At 40.4% G+C, this 16,407-nt stretch overlaps 1 protein-coding gene across 1 annotated transcript in view; it reads right to left on the reverse strand.

Moving 5' to 3' along the window:
• The window catches only part of LOC143172903 (interleukin-6 receptor subunit beta-like), a 29,444-nt gene extending 13,861 nt beyond the window's left edge, over positions 1-15,583 (reverse strand). The window contains exons 1-8 of the mRNA XM_076362773.1: positions 15,541-15,583; positions 15,296-15,346; positions 11,379-11,490; positions 7,574-7,740; positions 6,334-6,473; positions 3,548-3,689; positions 3,304-3,386; positions 500-710 (exon numbers count right to left, since the gene is read on the reverse strand). Of these exons, the coding sequence (XP_076218888.1) occupies positions 500-710; positions 3,304-3,386; positions 3,548-3,689; positions 6,334-6,473; positions 7,574-7,740; positions 11,379-11,490; positions 15,296-15,346; positions 15,541-15,583 (949 nt within the window). The remainder of the gene's footprint in view (positions 1-499; positions 711-3,303; positions 3,387-3,547; positions 3,690-6,333; positions 6,474-7,573; positions 7,741-11,378; positions 11,491-15,295; positions 15,347-15,540) is intronic.
• Between the last annotated feature and the right edge of the window lie 824 nt (positions 15,584-16,407).

Below are 16,407 nucleotides of genomic sequence, written 5' to 3' on the forward strand. Positions count from 1 at the left end.
AAAAAACTGTGTATTTAGGCATCACAATAGCTTACATCTTCATTGAAATATGACATGTACATCCTATCTATTCCTCCTCCCACGTGCCAGTAGGGGTAATACTGAAATAAAGGACAGTAGCAGGTCTCTTAATAGTTAGTTAGCTCAAAACCCTTAGATTTGCACATAATTCTGTGAACTTTGTTTAAACTGCTGGCATCTACTTAACTTTGTGTACAGTCCATAAGCCCTTTTGATAGGTAGATCTAGCATATAGTTATTTCTCTACCTTGAGAAAATGAGAAGTGCTAAACAGAAAGTTAAATTGCTTAGTCTGTTAGTTAAGTTCTGTCAAAATCCTTTCTTAAGAAACAATACTGACTCTTGCTATGCAAAAATATCAACCTAACAAATACTCAAGAGAACGCTTATCCCTATCCCGAAGACTGTCAAAAGGTAGCCTAGAGATTGCTCATAAAAATTCCCTACTGCTCTAATGAATGAACGATAAGGTAAGTACCTGTTGCAGAGTAGTCTGGGACAATGTAGATGACTTGTGGAGATTCTCCTGCTTCGTTATAGGCGGAAATATTAACTCTATAATAAGCCATGGAGAGATTTAGAAGAACTATTCTGTCCTTTAGAAAGATGCGATTTGGTGAATCCCTGCAACTGTTGGGTATTCTTTCCACATGAACATAATATCCAAGGATGTTCTCACTCTGTGTTACCTAGTAAGAGGAAGAATATTATTATTCTATAAATGTTATTATGTCCTGTGCAGAAAATCAAGAGGAATTAAATTGTATAAACAAAATGTCGCCTTTAATGATGGGGATAAAATCATACTGTTTTAATTAGGTTATTAGGAATCAATGAAGCAAAGCATTTCCTTAAAATTAAAAGCATCCTTAAATTGAGAGGATTTAAGCACAGGATTAAGTGTTTTGCTTAATTGAGATCTTAGTTATGTGTATCCAGTCAGTAATAACAGCAGTGAAGCAGCTGTGACGTTCTCTACATTTCACTGGAACATACCCCTCATAATTAGGAATTTGAAAGTTAATGAGAGGTGTTTAACTGCAATTTATGCCTCTGGGAATCTTCATCTTCTAGTCTCTGTTAGGCATCTTGCCTCTTTGAGGATAAATGCTAGTAATTATACTACAACTTTGGAACATGTTATATATCCATTGATACAAATTTTTAGGTGGTGATGGTTCACTCTTTATTTTACTGTACTAATCTTCATGACAGATTGGAAAATGAATGCACAGAAATGGAAATTATTACAATCTAGATAGAAACTGAACTTAATACATGAAGGCCTGTGAATTCTGCAAGGATTACTTCCAATATCAAGCTTGTCTGTTATTTCTTGGCATAAAATTAATAGTGTGAAGATACCACAAAGCTGGGAGATTGGGTTATCTTAATGAAATAATTGGATACTTTTGGAGTAACATAGACAGGATGACATTCAATAATTTAAAAGGCAGACACACATGTATTGAGAAGCATTTCTGGTGCAGCTGGAAGCTCTTAAAATGGAAACAGATTTTTTTTTTTTTCCTCAGGATAGGGAGAGGAGAATCGGTGCCGTTATTTGAAGCTCTGGTAAAGCTGCTGGGGGAATAGTGTTATGGTTCTCTCACCAGGCTTTGAAACTGGAAAAAGTTTCTGTGTAGGAGAAATAATTCCTAGGTTATGTGAAATATAAGGTCTATCGCACAAGAAGAAACTAGTAGACTTTAGCTTTCTTAGCTTAGCAAAATGAGACTGGAAAAGGCTAGTACTGCTCTATCTTGTGCAGAGGTCCTGTGTTATTTGCAGCCATGAAAGCAATACATGTTGCTTGGTTGGGTGTTTAGAGCTGAAGCCAGCTGTCTTGTGCCTGTTGATCCGAACTGTGTAGAGGTTCCTCACTGAACATTAGCAAAAGCAGAGGAGCTATGGCTAGCCTCTTTAAGCTGTTTTCTTTGTTTCAGATAGGCTTAAAAAAGTATGGCAGCAGAGACAAAGATTTTTTTTTTTTTCCTCTCTACATTTAATGTATTAATTATTAAGTGCATTCTTTCCCTCTGCCCCTTCGATGTTTGTTGAAGCCATCTGGACTTGAACCTTATTTTGTATAATAGACTAGCGTAAGTGTTATCCTGAATGAAAGTCCTAGCTCTGACACTACATTTAATATTATTTTTTCATCTAAAGCATTTAGATGGAGAATAATTTCTTCTCTTAGCTTAACATTTAAATTGGCATGTGTGGTGTATTGCTTTATCACAAAATGAATCATTGACTGTGCAGCTTTGCCTTCCTCTCAGGAGATAAGGGAAAAAGGGGATCTCTCATCCTTATCAGGAGATGAGGTGTCCATTCCCTCTGCTGTCTTTTCTTTCCTTTAACAAAAATGCATGGGGTGTCTACAAAACTTTCCACATTTTCTGATATTTCAAAACTCTGCCAGTCTCTGTCCTTTCTGCCAGGAATGTCCCCTATGGCAAACTTCTTGGAGTTTGTAGATGCTCTTTCTCTCAGCATCTAGATAGAATTAATTAGTTTCCATGCAAACAGCTCTAGTAACACCTTGCTCATTGAAATTGCCTGTGGGCCCCTTGACAATACGTTCAAGACTGTCAGTTGTCCATTTCTTACCAAGAGAACTTCAGCTGGTAAAACTGACTGATCTGCTGTAGTTGGTCAGCTGGTAATGACTCCTGCTGCAGAAGAGGAGATGCCTCTGACGTGTAGATTTGAACTTTAAATATCATTATGGGAAGCATGCAGCTAGATGCTGTTCTTGTAAGCCAGAGGCTCTTTTTCCATCCCGATTATAATGTATTTGCACTTCTGAATTAGTAAATTAGTAGATTTACCAAGCTTTTCTAAAAAGTTTTGGTCTCTTGAGAATATGAATGCTCCTTGGGAGCACATAAAACACAAGGTGCGTCACTAGTATGTGCTAAAGACTTACGAGGATCTTTCAAGGAAAGCTTAATTCCAAGAGACAAACTTGAGGCACACCAATTTTTAATGCAAGCTGGAAAGAATCTTTACTCTAGTCAACGATTCTGAGCCCAGAGATTGCTGTTTTAATAATTTTTCAAGTTTATAAATTGGTGTAGTTTTTCCTTGCTAGTTTCTAGCACCTAAAACACCACCATACCAATGCAGTGAATCCTGAAGCAAGAGTACAATATTCAATGTCTTTTGCCTATACAGTGTAGTCTCAATAAAATGAGAAAGTCTGTTTTTTTTCCTATAAAGTAATAAATTAATATCACGGACATAACAGAAAGTACCCAGACTCAAAGTGAACATTACCTCCCACTTCAGAAGAACACTTCTTCTGCCTGGAGAGATTTCTGTAGTTGCATTATATGATATTCTTGGCTTGTTCGTGAGTTCTGGTAAACATGGAAAAAAATAGAGACATGCACTCATATGAACCAGTTTGATCTTCATATTTTCAACAGTATCTGACCATGCTATTTCATATGATACAAGATTTGAAAAGGCTTTTACATTCATGCTTATTCCCAGTAGGACAAAACTATATTTCACTTACTGTGAGGGACCAAAATATCTTTACTCCAAACGCAAACACAGTGGAGACCATCCTTGGCTATGCATCTGAGCTGAACAATGTATGAAGACAGAGCATTTAAATTCGAAATGGTGACATTGACAGCATTGCTTTCTACAGGCACCTAAAAACAAATGATGTTTGATTTAGGTGGCAGCAATAAAACATAATCTTATATTAACTGTTTTCTCAGCCAAGGACCAGTCTTCTGATGCAGCTGAAAGTTGGGGTTCCTATCATCAAAGAGGAATTACTACACATTTTAGCCAATGTCTTTTCATTCTTTCAAGGCAATACTCTCTTCTTCATGAACTCGTTCTGCTCAGTCAGGACATGTAAGCAACAGTTTATGTCTAAATATAGCTTTTAAAAATCAATTAGGCATTATATATACTGAAAAATAATCACTTGCTTAACTCTGAGCCTTGTTGGCATTCTGAAGAACAAGATGTCAAGGCCAAATTAAATATTAAAAAAAAAAAAAAAAAAATTCCCCTTTTTCTCAAATGTTACAGTATGTCTAAATAGATCCATGTGACTGATGTGGTAAGGAGTGTGGCTGGACTGAATGTGTGGCTGCCTATGCCTTAGCACCACAGAAGTAATGTGCATCCACAGCCGACGATGGCACTGGAGCTCCAGTGACTGTACAGGGAATGGAGATTGTCTTGAAACAAAGACACCACCTGTGCCTAAGGAAATCCCTGAGCTGAAAACTGTAGGAGAAAATATGATAGAAAACTGTTGCTATATGCTTGAACTATTTTACACTCTTCCCCAGATGTCCACTGGTGGCCGCTATCAGAGCACAGTATCCTGCATTAAATGGACCGTTGGTCTGATCAGTTCTAGGTGTTACGATGTTTTTGATAGAAGTGCTGTTGCAGATTGAAATATTTGTTTTAGCATGTCTGCTACGAAATTTTTTTTCTTAATTATATATATTTCCTAAAAAAAAAAGAGACCAAAACCCAAAACAAAAATCCAACAAAACCCCACGCAAATTCCCCACTATTAGGTGACCAGCTCTTCTCTTTGGTTTTCTGCAGTACTTTTTTTTTTTTTTAATTAAAGTTAATTTATTATCTTCGTATACTTTTGTTAATAAAACTAGTTTTGTCACAAAAATACCCACAACACACAATATTACAGAAAGACTCCAAATCTCCTACAGAACAAGAGGGAAGTGAAATGGATTTAAGACCCAAGTGTTACATTACATGTACATTAATCCTACTCTTGATAAACGCCATTTCTCAGCTAGCTTTGTATATCCTCTGTGCTTTTATGCCCACACTCACCCTTTCCCTCCAGTCCCATCTATAAATGCAGCCTACGTTCAGGTGATTATGGAGAGTTTACAGCCTAAGTGCACAGGATCAGCTGGGACATGGGAGATAATGTATATTCGTGACCTGTAGTCTTTCAGTAGTCGGTCATTCTCATCACCCAGTCTGGCTGTCTCTTCCAGTCCTTCACAGTACTAACTTGAATCTCCTATCTCCCCTGTCTCCAGAACCTGTAGGACATGCATTTTTACTGCTTTTAACTCTCCATTCTTCCACATGCTGCTTACCAGACTGTCTGCACATGGTTATCTATCTATTGCACTACTGGGTGGAGTATGCTTGGGTATCTGGCTGTCCTAGAATGGTCTATGACTTGTATGTCAATGAAAAAGGGGACCCTTCCAAGACTTGCACATTCTTTGTACCAAGATGAAACCTTTCTTACATGGACCTCTCATAGCACTCCTTCTAAAGTGGCTAAACAAAGTGGCAGCCAGCTCTGAGAGAAATGGAAAAAATATCATAGGTCTTCTGACATAAAGGGAAGAACGTGGGAGATTCTGGTGGTACAAAAGAAGCGAAGAGACTCCTAGGAGAGCAGAGATGCTCAAGAAGTGAGAACAGTTGCATTTTAGACAGTTTTCTTCTTGGGGTTTTCTTCTACCTGATAAATACATATTCTTCATCCAACTACAGATAACAGAGCTTGAAAAACAGACAATTTCAGGGACTCAGTGGTACAAATCATGCATATCTACTGGTGAAGCCTTTGCATGGTATGCTGGATGGCAAGGGGCAGGATAAGCAGCCATTGCTGCTGCATGTAGATCTCACTGAAATTATGACTGTTTTTCCACCTCTTTCTTAGTCCTTTTAGTTTTAGGTACTGCCCTCTTGCTGTGCCATATTCTCACTGTTGCACATCCTAAAATCCATCTGGAACTGATCTTGTATCACAGAGAAATTATTTCCGTTCTTGTCAAAGAAGGAAATCTGGAAAACTGATGCAAAACAAAAGTGTGTAAGGTATGAGTTGTTACCTTAAAAATCATAGCAACCTGATCTCTAATCAGTTTGAAAATTTAATGATATCAGCAAAAAGAGTAATATTGCCCATCACTTAAAGTGTAATCAGGATTTGAGTTTGTATGGTATTTCTGATATCCTCTTTAGCTTTTGCATCGCTGATGGTTGTAGTGTCTCATTGACGGGTTAATGAACCAGCTGACATGCCATTCTGGTTTTTTTCTGTATAAAACTATTAATCTTTCTTTCCCAAACAGCTTAGGATCTGTTAGAACAAAACTAAGAGACCTTTGTGAGATTTGCCTGCGAATTGCCTGCGTGCTGTGCCTCCTTGCTATCCATGTTGTGTGTGCTCTTCAGCAGCATCCTGTTGATGTCCTGCCGTACTTGCTATGCTGAGCCGATAGTAAGGCACCTCATGTTCTCAAGTGATTGTCATCTGGAAGTACTTACCAGCGTCCAGCGAGTGGATTCTGTGAATGCCTCTCTGTATCTCAGCTCATATGGTGTAGGAGTTGCAGGCAGGTCCCACTTTATTATCAATCGGTTTGTGATCTGATGAGCATTTATGTTAGATGGTGTCAAGCACTTCCCTAAAATGGGGAGCATGCAGCTGTTATAAATGCAAGAGAAGCAGGAAAGCTTTGGTAATTATGTCTGTTAGGTGTGGTTTATAAAAAAAAATAAAAGACTTGGCACAGAATACTGAACACTGAAAGACTTTAAAAAGACTGGAAATAAATAATTACTAAATCTTTATGGTATCAACAAAATAGGGTTGTTCCTCTTGCCTTTCTTTTGTGAATGCTTCTACTGATTTCAGGAAGACCCTTTTTCTAAGCAGGTGCTATTCTGAGTGAGTCTGAAAGGCAAAATCAAAATGTCAAGAGTACCTATAATCGTGAATCGTACACAAAATTTCCAGAACATCTTCCAATTTCAGTAACTGTGTTTAGATATATAATTGTAAGTGCAAATACATTTTTGTCTTTCCCTCCAATAAACACAAGGTGGCCAAAAGCCTCCAGAGGAGGTCATAGTGATAATTTGGGTTGTACTGGTAGTGCCCCCCGGCAGTGAGAAGCACTGTTTTTTCTTGGACCATGATTACTCTGAGAAGGTGAAGTTTTGAGAAGCTCTAAAAGTTATCTCAGTGATCAGATACTGTAGGGAATCTTTAAATAAACATCTAAAGGACATAGTTAATAGGGTTTCTTTTTTCATATCTCCCCTGCAGCACCATGTAATGGGTAAGTGGACTTTGAAAAGAGCTGAACTTTGAAAAGGTATCTCAAAATGCTAATGCTGTATAACAAGGATTCCTTAAGTGCATGGTACTGAGTAAACCTGCTCTTTGTAAACCAATAAAGGAGTTCAGAAAGCCACAAAGAAAGCACAGGAAGCTGGTTAAGTACTGTACACAAATATCACTATAAATTTTTCTGGATATGACTATTTTATAGTCTAGCAAATGATTTAAAGTAAACCCCTTCTCCCATAAAAGCTGATAGACTTCTGCTATTGACTTCAGTAAAGATTTCATCCAAGGAAGCCAAACTGCAGCTTAGCTCTCTGAATCAGTAAAAATAACAAGTCTGTATTGGGAGCTACAATTTTGGAAATAATCTTTAAGAAAATGCTACCACTGTTTCAGCTGGGCACTGCAGTAACACAACTCATGAAGACGCTGTACCTGCTTTGCTCGGTGTAACTGAGATGTTCTTTCCTCTCACGCAGCTGCCATTGGCGTAATTCACTGCTATCCAAACAGATGCAGATCGCTTCATGTAGAGATCCTTTCGTTCTATCTTGATGGAAGATGATGATGTGTTTCGTTGAAAAAGTTTTGGTATTCTGTCCCTTTGGAGAAAAGGAAACAGAATGAAAAACATTTTATTGGATTAGAGTTACTCTTTCCTCCCCCTGCCCCAGAAAGCATCATTACAGCAACTGATAATTTTTCAGGTACCTATATACAAAATTCAGCATCTTAAAGGTGAGGCCTGAGCTGCTTGAAACAGCAAGTGTAATTCCAGTACCCTAGTAACTCTAGCAAATTTAAACATGCAAATCCTTGTGTTGTGGTGGAGAACTGTTAAATTCCTTAAACTTGTAAGGCACAGCATGATACAAGATAAAATCCATATGGCCTTCTTTTGTACTTACAGTCGGATATAAAGAGCATTTAGAAGGTATAAAAGCACGTTAGAAATTACTTAATAAAGTCTACTTGCCACCTACCATAGGGGCACCTAAATTCCTTTCGAACAGCAAAATTTCCCAGTTACCTGAATCTAAATTACCACAAAGGTATGAAAAACCTCTTACGAGTTATATGCCTGTCTTCTGACTTTTGTTCCTGCAAAGCATCAGAGTTTGACAGAAATGTTTAAATGCCACCTCAGTCCTCAGCCATGTAGACTTCTCCTGGTATACCTAATGCACAGAAAGTCCAAGAGGTTTAAGGCCTTACATAGGAGGCTGTTCCTGTTCTACCTAGGGTTTTTTTTCCCCATGTCTCTCTCATTTACTCTCTGCCACATGCAGGACAGATTTTTTCCAACGTTAACACTGTGCCAGTTCAATGTTCTTAAAGAAATGAGCCAGCATACTAATTGCCTACCTACATATTTCAAGTATTAAATGTGCTGATCGTGATACAATATTTAGTAACTGAACAAAACCACTTGAAAGCTTCTGCTTCAGACTAGTTGTGGATCAGCCACTAATATTTCAAAGCATGATTTCGAATGCTTGGTTGGAACTTCTCTGTGGGAGTGTTTTTCTTTAATCCTTTTCTTCCTGATAACTAAATTGTAAAGAGCAAGGATAAGGAACAATTTCAATGTCAAACTGATGTTACTTGCAGAAAGGGGTGATGTCCTCTTCTAGGCAAGCAAAAAGCCCTTTCAAATGTTTTTTGTTTTCCTTTTAACCCAATAAAAAAGGAGAAAGGAAGTTTTTCTTTAAGACCACTGGGTCGAAGCCTGGGAAGCTGAAGTTCAAATCCTCGCCCTGGCTTGGGAAAATCAACATCTCTGTGAGGCAGTTGCCTCCCTCCTCCCCACCCCCACCTCCTCTTTCACTCTTTTTTCTGCCTTCTCTGTTCGTAACATCAACCCTGCAGCCTAGGAACAGCACAGTCTGGTTTTGGCTGAGGACTCTAAGAGCAACTAGCTTACAAATACTTCAGCTGATAGCATCTCTACAGAAGCAGAGCCATTTCACAGGTGTTTCTCCCCTTCCAAGAAATTGGGGCTCCTAGAAGGCCCAAGAGGCAAGACAGCAAATGCAGTGGGGTTTGGTGCTTATTGAAAGTCGGCACCTGCTGCTACCTCCAGTGGGAAAATATTGCAGGTGATGGAGGGAGTAACCTCAGCCCTGAGGTGGTTGCTTTGTTCCTCTGCAATGTGCAGAAGATCACCCCGGGGAATTTCCCAGTGTAGTGACATTTCCTTAGTTTTAGGAGATGCTCCTAACCACAGCTCTTTTTTTAATGCAGAGTGTTGGGTTATGTGGCAAAATAATCAGCAATGAGTATCAGAATTTGCCAACGGCATACAGTGTTGTACCCTGTGTACTCCATGATATGGTCTCATGGCAAAGATCATGTTTTCTGATCTCATTTCTCTCTTTTTAAACATACCCTTAATGTCATGGGAGATCCCAAATATGTAGATAAAAAATGAGGAAAATCCATTTTGTAATGCTGGTACTGAGACAGAAATCTGCTTAATTATTTTTTTACCAAACCAATGGGCAGATTGATATAATCTGCCTATCTACATTTTACCTGGCTTCTTTGTTTTAGCTTTCTCAAAGAAGGCACAACTGAAGATACCCATGTCTTAAGGTAATCAGTTTAAGATTAACTCTACATGTTCATTCCACCTATTAAACCAATACTTGATAATTCAGAATTGCAAGAAAATACTTTAAAATCTGTTTTTCTTATGTGCTACATCTGTCATCTCCTTGGATACACGGTATAATATAATATATAACGTATAATAAAAACCAGCTTAATGTCTGTTTGGTTTTTCTTTTTTTACTTTGAATGCATTAGTGTTGAATATTCAAGGCAAGTCAACAGATGCAAATAAAAGTAATTGATTAAGGTGATCTTTGGCAATAGTGTTTCAAACAGTGTGTTGGAGGCATGGAAAGATATATGACAATTCTTTGTATAGAGTTTGTGTGGCAAGGTTTTGGTAGCAGGTGGCTTCTGTGAGAAGCTGCTAGAAGCTTCCCCTACATCTGATAGAGCAAGTTCCAGCCGGCTCCAAGATGGACCCACCACTGGCCAAGGCTGAGCCCATCAGCCGTGGTGGTAGCACCTCTGTGATAACATATTTAAGAAAGGGGGGAAAAATTGTGCAACAGCAACTGTAGCTGGAGAGAGGAGTGAGAGTATGTGAGAGAAACAACTGTGCAGGCACCAAGGTCAGTGAAGAAGGAGGGGGAGGAGGTGCTCCAGGCATCGGAGCAGAGATTTCCCTGCAGCCCATGGTGAAGACCGTGGTGAGGCAGGTTGTTCTCCTGCAGCCCATGGAGGTCCATGGTGGAGCAGATATCCACCTGCAGCCTGTGGAGGACCCCGCACCTGAGCAGGTGGATGCGCCTGAAGGAGGCTGTGACCGGGGGGAAGCCCATGCAGGAGCAGGCTCCTGGCAGGACCTGTGGCCCCATGGAGAGAGGAGCCCATGCTGGAGCAGGTTTGCTGGCAGGACTTGTGACCCTGCAGGGGACCCACACTGGAGCAGTCTGTTCCTGAAAGACTGCACCCTGTGGAAGCAGTTCGTGAAGAACTGTAGCCCGTGGGAAGGACTCACGTTGGAGAAGTTCGTGGAGGACTGTCTCCCATGGGAGGGACCCGATGCTGGAACAGGGGAAGAGTGTTTTTAGTCCTTCCCCTGAGGAGGAAGGAGCGGCAGAGCCAATGCGTGATGAACTGACCGCAACCCCCCTTCCCCATCCCCCTGCGCTGCTCACGGGGAGGAGGTAGAGAAATAGGGAGTGAAGTTAAGCCCAAGAAGAAAGGAGAGGTGGGGGGAATGTGTTTTTAAGATTTGGGTTTACTTCTCATTATCCTACTCTGATTTGATTGGCAATAAATTAAATTAATTTTTTTTCTCCAAGTCGAGGGAAAAGTTGAGTCACTGTTTTGCCCGTGACAGTAATTGGTGGGTGATCTCTCCCTGTCCTTATCTCGACCCTTGAGCCTTTCGTTATATTTTCTCTCCCCTGTCCAGCTGAGGAGGGGAGGGACAGACAGGCTTTGGTGGGCACCTGGCATCCAGCCAGCATCAACCCACCACACTCTTACAAAGTTCTTACCAAATCAATAGGTATTGATGAGGTGTGAAGAAAGATTTTGACCGGTATTTTGTAACAAGCTACAATGTGATGAAATACGTTGGAGAAAAACACTGGCAGGTAGGAATCATGCAGAACAGCAAGGACAGCTTTTCATTTTCTGAAATGACTTTTAGACTTACCATTTTAAGAATATGGTATAATTAATTGTATTCGGAGCACTGGGTACTGGCAGCCAGGTACAGGTTAGATCCTCACTTAATTCTTTGTAGCATACCAATTCATTGTCCCAATCTGCAAGATGAAAACATGTGGACTGGAAAAGACCCATCAGAGGCAACTGTTAACCATTAACCTGTGAGAGGTGACTATGAGAATCAAAACCAGATACAGAACAGGCTATACCCTTTTGTGCAACAAAATAAGAACTAGCTGCGTGAGTCCTTACGCCACGTTTACTCTCAGGGCAAGTAGTTCACTAATGTTTAGAACAAGGGACAGAGACATTTATAAAGATTAAACCTATCAGTCCTAATGTTTCCAAGTAAAACCTAGTTTTCCTACATGAAGGTAGAAAAGGATAATTCTTCCTGTGTTTCATGATGCCATTACCAGCTGTTATGTACCCAACAACATAGAGCTGAAATGCTTGCTATGGTGTTTCCAGCAGCTTTGGTATCATTACACCTTTGAACTGTGTTTCTCTCCTGTAATAGTGACATCTTGCTTGCTGCTTGCCTCTGCACTTATTTAAAGCTTTTTTTTTTCCCCCTAAATTCTGAATGAAATATCTTTTATACTTCTGGAAACTACTGCATTCTTTGGCACAAAAATTGCAGAAACAAATTGCATATATTCAAGGAAGCGTTACTAGCTTTTGGCCCACTGCTTTGAGGAAAGCTATTGCAAGATAATCTCCTTAAACCAGATGACAAAATTACTGTGAACCTCTGCCCTAAAAGACCTTAGATTTTCATCTCCCAGCTCTGCTCTCGTTTCACGCTGTTCCCATCTGACAGACAGTGCCTGTTTTGCCACTGTGTTTCTGGAAGCGCTCAGTTGTTTGCTGAAATCGGTACAAAGGATTGACTTCTGGTGGGTTACTCTGCATCTGGGGAGCAAGCCCCTTCCCTGGGGGAGTCGCTGTGACTTGGGAACCCTGGAGAACCAGGAGCACCTGCCTTGCATGGTGGGGAGGCACTGTTCACCCGCAGGATTACAAACCGGAGCTGGCAACAGCTCTGCCTGGAGCAGCTTATCGACTGTTAAACACAAATTTATAGACATTTTTGAAAGTATAGGCCAGAACTGACCGCACACACCCTTGTGAAACATCTTAGAAATGAACGCCATGCAATTAAGTTGGGGAAAAAAGGAGAGAGGGGCTGCATTTTAGTGAGTAACACCAAGGGCCAATGTGATTGTTTCCATAATTTCCGACTGGCAAGAATTACTGTGGAGTTTCTGCAAAGCACTATACACTGCAGCGTAGGGCTAATTATCAACAGTAGAACCAACTGACTAGACCCCAGAATTACTCCAAAACCATCAGTCATCTCTATCTGGAATTCAGAATAATGCACTATTGCTGGAGAAAAACACTATGCCGCTTATACTATCAGCTTCATAAAGTTCACATTATAAAGCAGGAGTAGCACAAGTTTATGTACAAAATGACTCGTGCTTAATTTTCGGAAAGAAAAAAAATGGGGTTTTTTTGCAACTGAACATATACATTTTTTAGCTGAAGGGAAATTAAACACTGATGGCATTCTTAAAGGAACTAATTTTTAGTCTCTAGTGGTTAAAGTTATTTCAGTATTTCGAAAATCTCTTATCAGAAACGGTAGTGATAAAATATGACTGTTCTCCTTTTGCTTTGTGTCTTACTGTCTGAACTATTAGTTCAGAAGAATCAGCCATGATGTCTCAAAGTACCACCCACACTTTTAAAAAAAGACCCAGAATATTTTTTTTCCCCCCAGAAAAGTAGATAAGGATCTCAACAGGTACAGGATACTTAAGGTGATAAAAATGAATTTTTCTGATGAGTAGAGTCACATGTTCTTTATATCTGTTAGGTTTAATGAGTTGTCAATAGGCCTATCAACCTTGAATAGGAAATGTTTTGTTTTTTGATAAGTAAATATGCATATCTTTGGAGTTGGTGTTACAGCATGGATATGGTATATCTCATAATCTGGGTTACGAGATAAAAGATCAGTCCTCCTCTTTTCCTCATGCGGAGCCATTCCTTCCTACAACCTGAGTTACAGAATATCCTCAGTACTCTTTTCATCATTCAGATGGCCGCTCTATATTTAAGTTAAAAGTTCATTTGGACCAAAAAGTGTGTCAGATGATTATAGCTCAGACTTTAATACCCTCACTCTATGACACTTCCTTTCTCCTACTAAAAGAAATGTGCTTTTCTAATAAAGTTATGCTGTATCAGTTTAGGTGTGTGCAGCTTCCTTTCGGGAAGGTGGACATCAGGCCTTCCTTGTTTCTACGGCAACGTGAATAATTATTGAATTCTTTGCTTTCCTAGCTGACCACCAAACCAAATCTTTGCCACCTCACCCATGGACATGGTGCTCTAACAACCTGTCTTAAAGAAACACCTGAAAACAAAACCTTTTTGGAACTGCTGTAACACATCATGTCAATATATTTGTAACATACTGCTCCTGAAACTATTTGAAGTAACAGTTCTGGAAAGAGTGACAAGAAGGAAACATTTTCACTCTTCTACAAAATTTCTACTAACTTCTTCCCCAAATAATTTCTAACTGAGATCCAAGTGGTGACCACAGTGTCGCAGACCTATCTCTGCTTATAGAAGAACAGGGGGTTGTACTGTTCCTCATGCTCTCAGTCTTACAAAAAACCTCTGGCTTTCTCTATGAGATGATGGTATTAGAACAGACAAAGAAAAAATAGTAGATTTTATGTGTGGAAATAGTGTACTAGCTCAACTAACGCCCCAACACGCCACCCTGCTGCTAATATACTGAAGTTCTATGTTACTTTCTCCGGAAGAACATAATGAACGTTACACACTGGTTTTTTTTCACTTGTCCCGTTTGTGGGTATTAGTGTCCACATGCACATTCAATTTTATCCTAGTCCTTTTTTGTTTTATTGTACTGCTTCTCCTTAAAGAACATGCATATTATTAGTTCTTCCCAGCCCTAGAATAGTACTAATCCTCGTACCATGACTATGCTCCAAGAGCTATGCAAGGAAAGAAAAAAAATTTCTCTGTTCTAAAGACAACACGATCCAGTTTCTTCTTAAAAAAAAAGAAAAAAGCTTAATTTTTTCACTCTAGAGCTTTTTGTTTTTCTTCTTGTGTATCTGGTGTTCTCAGTAAGGCTTCAGTAGAATTTAGTCTGATTGGCTAATAGCAAGGACTAGAAAATTATAGTCCTCCTGATGATGTCTTATCCCGTGCCACCGTGTACTCAAAAACCTGTCTTCTCTGCTGTGGCTCTTAGCAAGTAGGATGTTTCTGCCTGCAATAAATTCAGCGTGAAGTACACCAGATGACCACCAGCCGCTGTGCAATAACCCCTACTGAAATGCGTTGGACTGCTCCTCTTTGCCGTTAACAATAATTTACCCCTTAAATGTAAAGCATGAGTAACTGTCACACACAAACATCACGGATGCTACTGTCTTTTGAAATCACGGTAATTTGCCCAGAGACCAGGCGCTGGATAGGATTTATTCGCAGCCTGTTGACTACCTCCGGGTAGCCGTCAGCGCTCCGCCATCGCACCGGCACATCTGCCTGCGCCGCCCCGGGCGGTTTTCCCCTTCGGAAAACTGCAGACCTTTCTTTCGAGACAAAGCCTGCCCCCCCAGCGCTGGCGGGCGGCGCGAGGTGGTCCCGGCAGCCCCACGGAAGGCGGGGCGGCGGGGGCCGCGGCGGCAGCCGGCGGGCGGGGGCCGGGCCGGAGCCCCGCGGCTGCGGCGCGGCGGGGGCCCCCGCGGCAGCGTGGCCCGCCGGCACCGTTTCGGCTGGCGGGTTCCCTTCACCGATGACGTTCGTCTTTGCGATTAAGTAGGTATTACGTGAGAAATAGTGACCCACCTGGGAGCTGCTGGCAAAATGGAAAATCCCGGTTTACGCAGCTGCAGGAATCTGGGGAATAAAAAGGGGTCGTTTAACAAGACGACTGTAAAAGAAACAGGAAAAAATGTTACTGGCTGTTGTTTCTCCTACCCACAGAACTTAATTAGGTCATGATTTTGGTCGCATAGCCTTGTCTTTGAGTAATGTTAAGAATTTTTACTATTTATAAACAGTAGTAAGTTATGCAGCCAATGAAAACTCACCTGTTGCAAACAAAAAGATAGCTGCGAGCAGAGAGTTCTTCATCTTCTCTGCAAAGAAGCATAATGATTAGCATCAACATTACACTGTCTTCAGTCTATTTTTCACACTTCCTCTTCAAACTTCCTATTGATTCCACTACCCATACTCTTACTGGCTGAACACAAGTAATAGGTTTATTAATGACGATGTGAGGGATGCTTGAGCTCTAAGTTATTAATCATGCTTGTGAAATCCTAACAACCTTTCTGAAAAACAGTAACTTTCCCCCTTGGTGTTTGTAAGAAGTCACAGCGAGATTCTTAACCGTGTCTGAGATCTCAGCAGTGCAAACCGAATTAAGCTTATATAGGTGGTTCAAACTCCTTTGAAAATCCTAGCCTAAATGTCAACATGAATTAGAGAGATTGATATCAATAAAAAGTAAGTCAAGGTGTTTGACTTACTCTAATACGAATGCTTGGGATACTGTAGAAGTAATAGCAGCAGAAGACCCTGCCTGTCTTCACTTCCTGACTTCTGCCCCCATTCAAAGTAATTTCACCACTGCAAAGACGCTGTATCTACATTGCTGGTACCAACACTGGGAGCCCTAATCACCATAGCTGTAAATCAGATGTGACTGTAAACTCCACATCCATTAAGCTTGGTCAGAGAACATTTAAAATAACTCTGGGCACAGAGAAGCCACCGGAGCCACCATAGCTTCTCCTGCTAAAGCAGTGAAGGGAAATTTTCAGAAAATTTCACTACTGTTGGAAATTTCCCTTCTGGGCTTAGATAGCTGCAATCAGAGACTGGATTCAGACCTACCTGGTGATAGGCAAATTATTAACTTATCTTGGCAACCACGGCATATTTCAGGTTGA

This window comes from Aptenodytes patagonicus, chromosome Z (genome assembly GCF_965638725.1).
Source record: "Aptenodytes patagonicus chromosome Z, bAptPat1.pri.cur, whole genome shotgun sequence".
Lineage (NCBI taxonomy): Eukaryota > Metazoa > Chordata > Aves > Sphenisciformes > Spheniscidae > Aptenodytes > Aptenodytes patagonicus.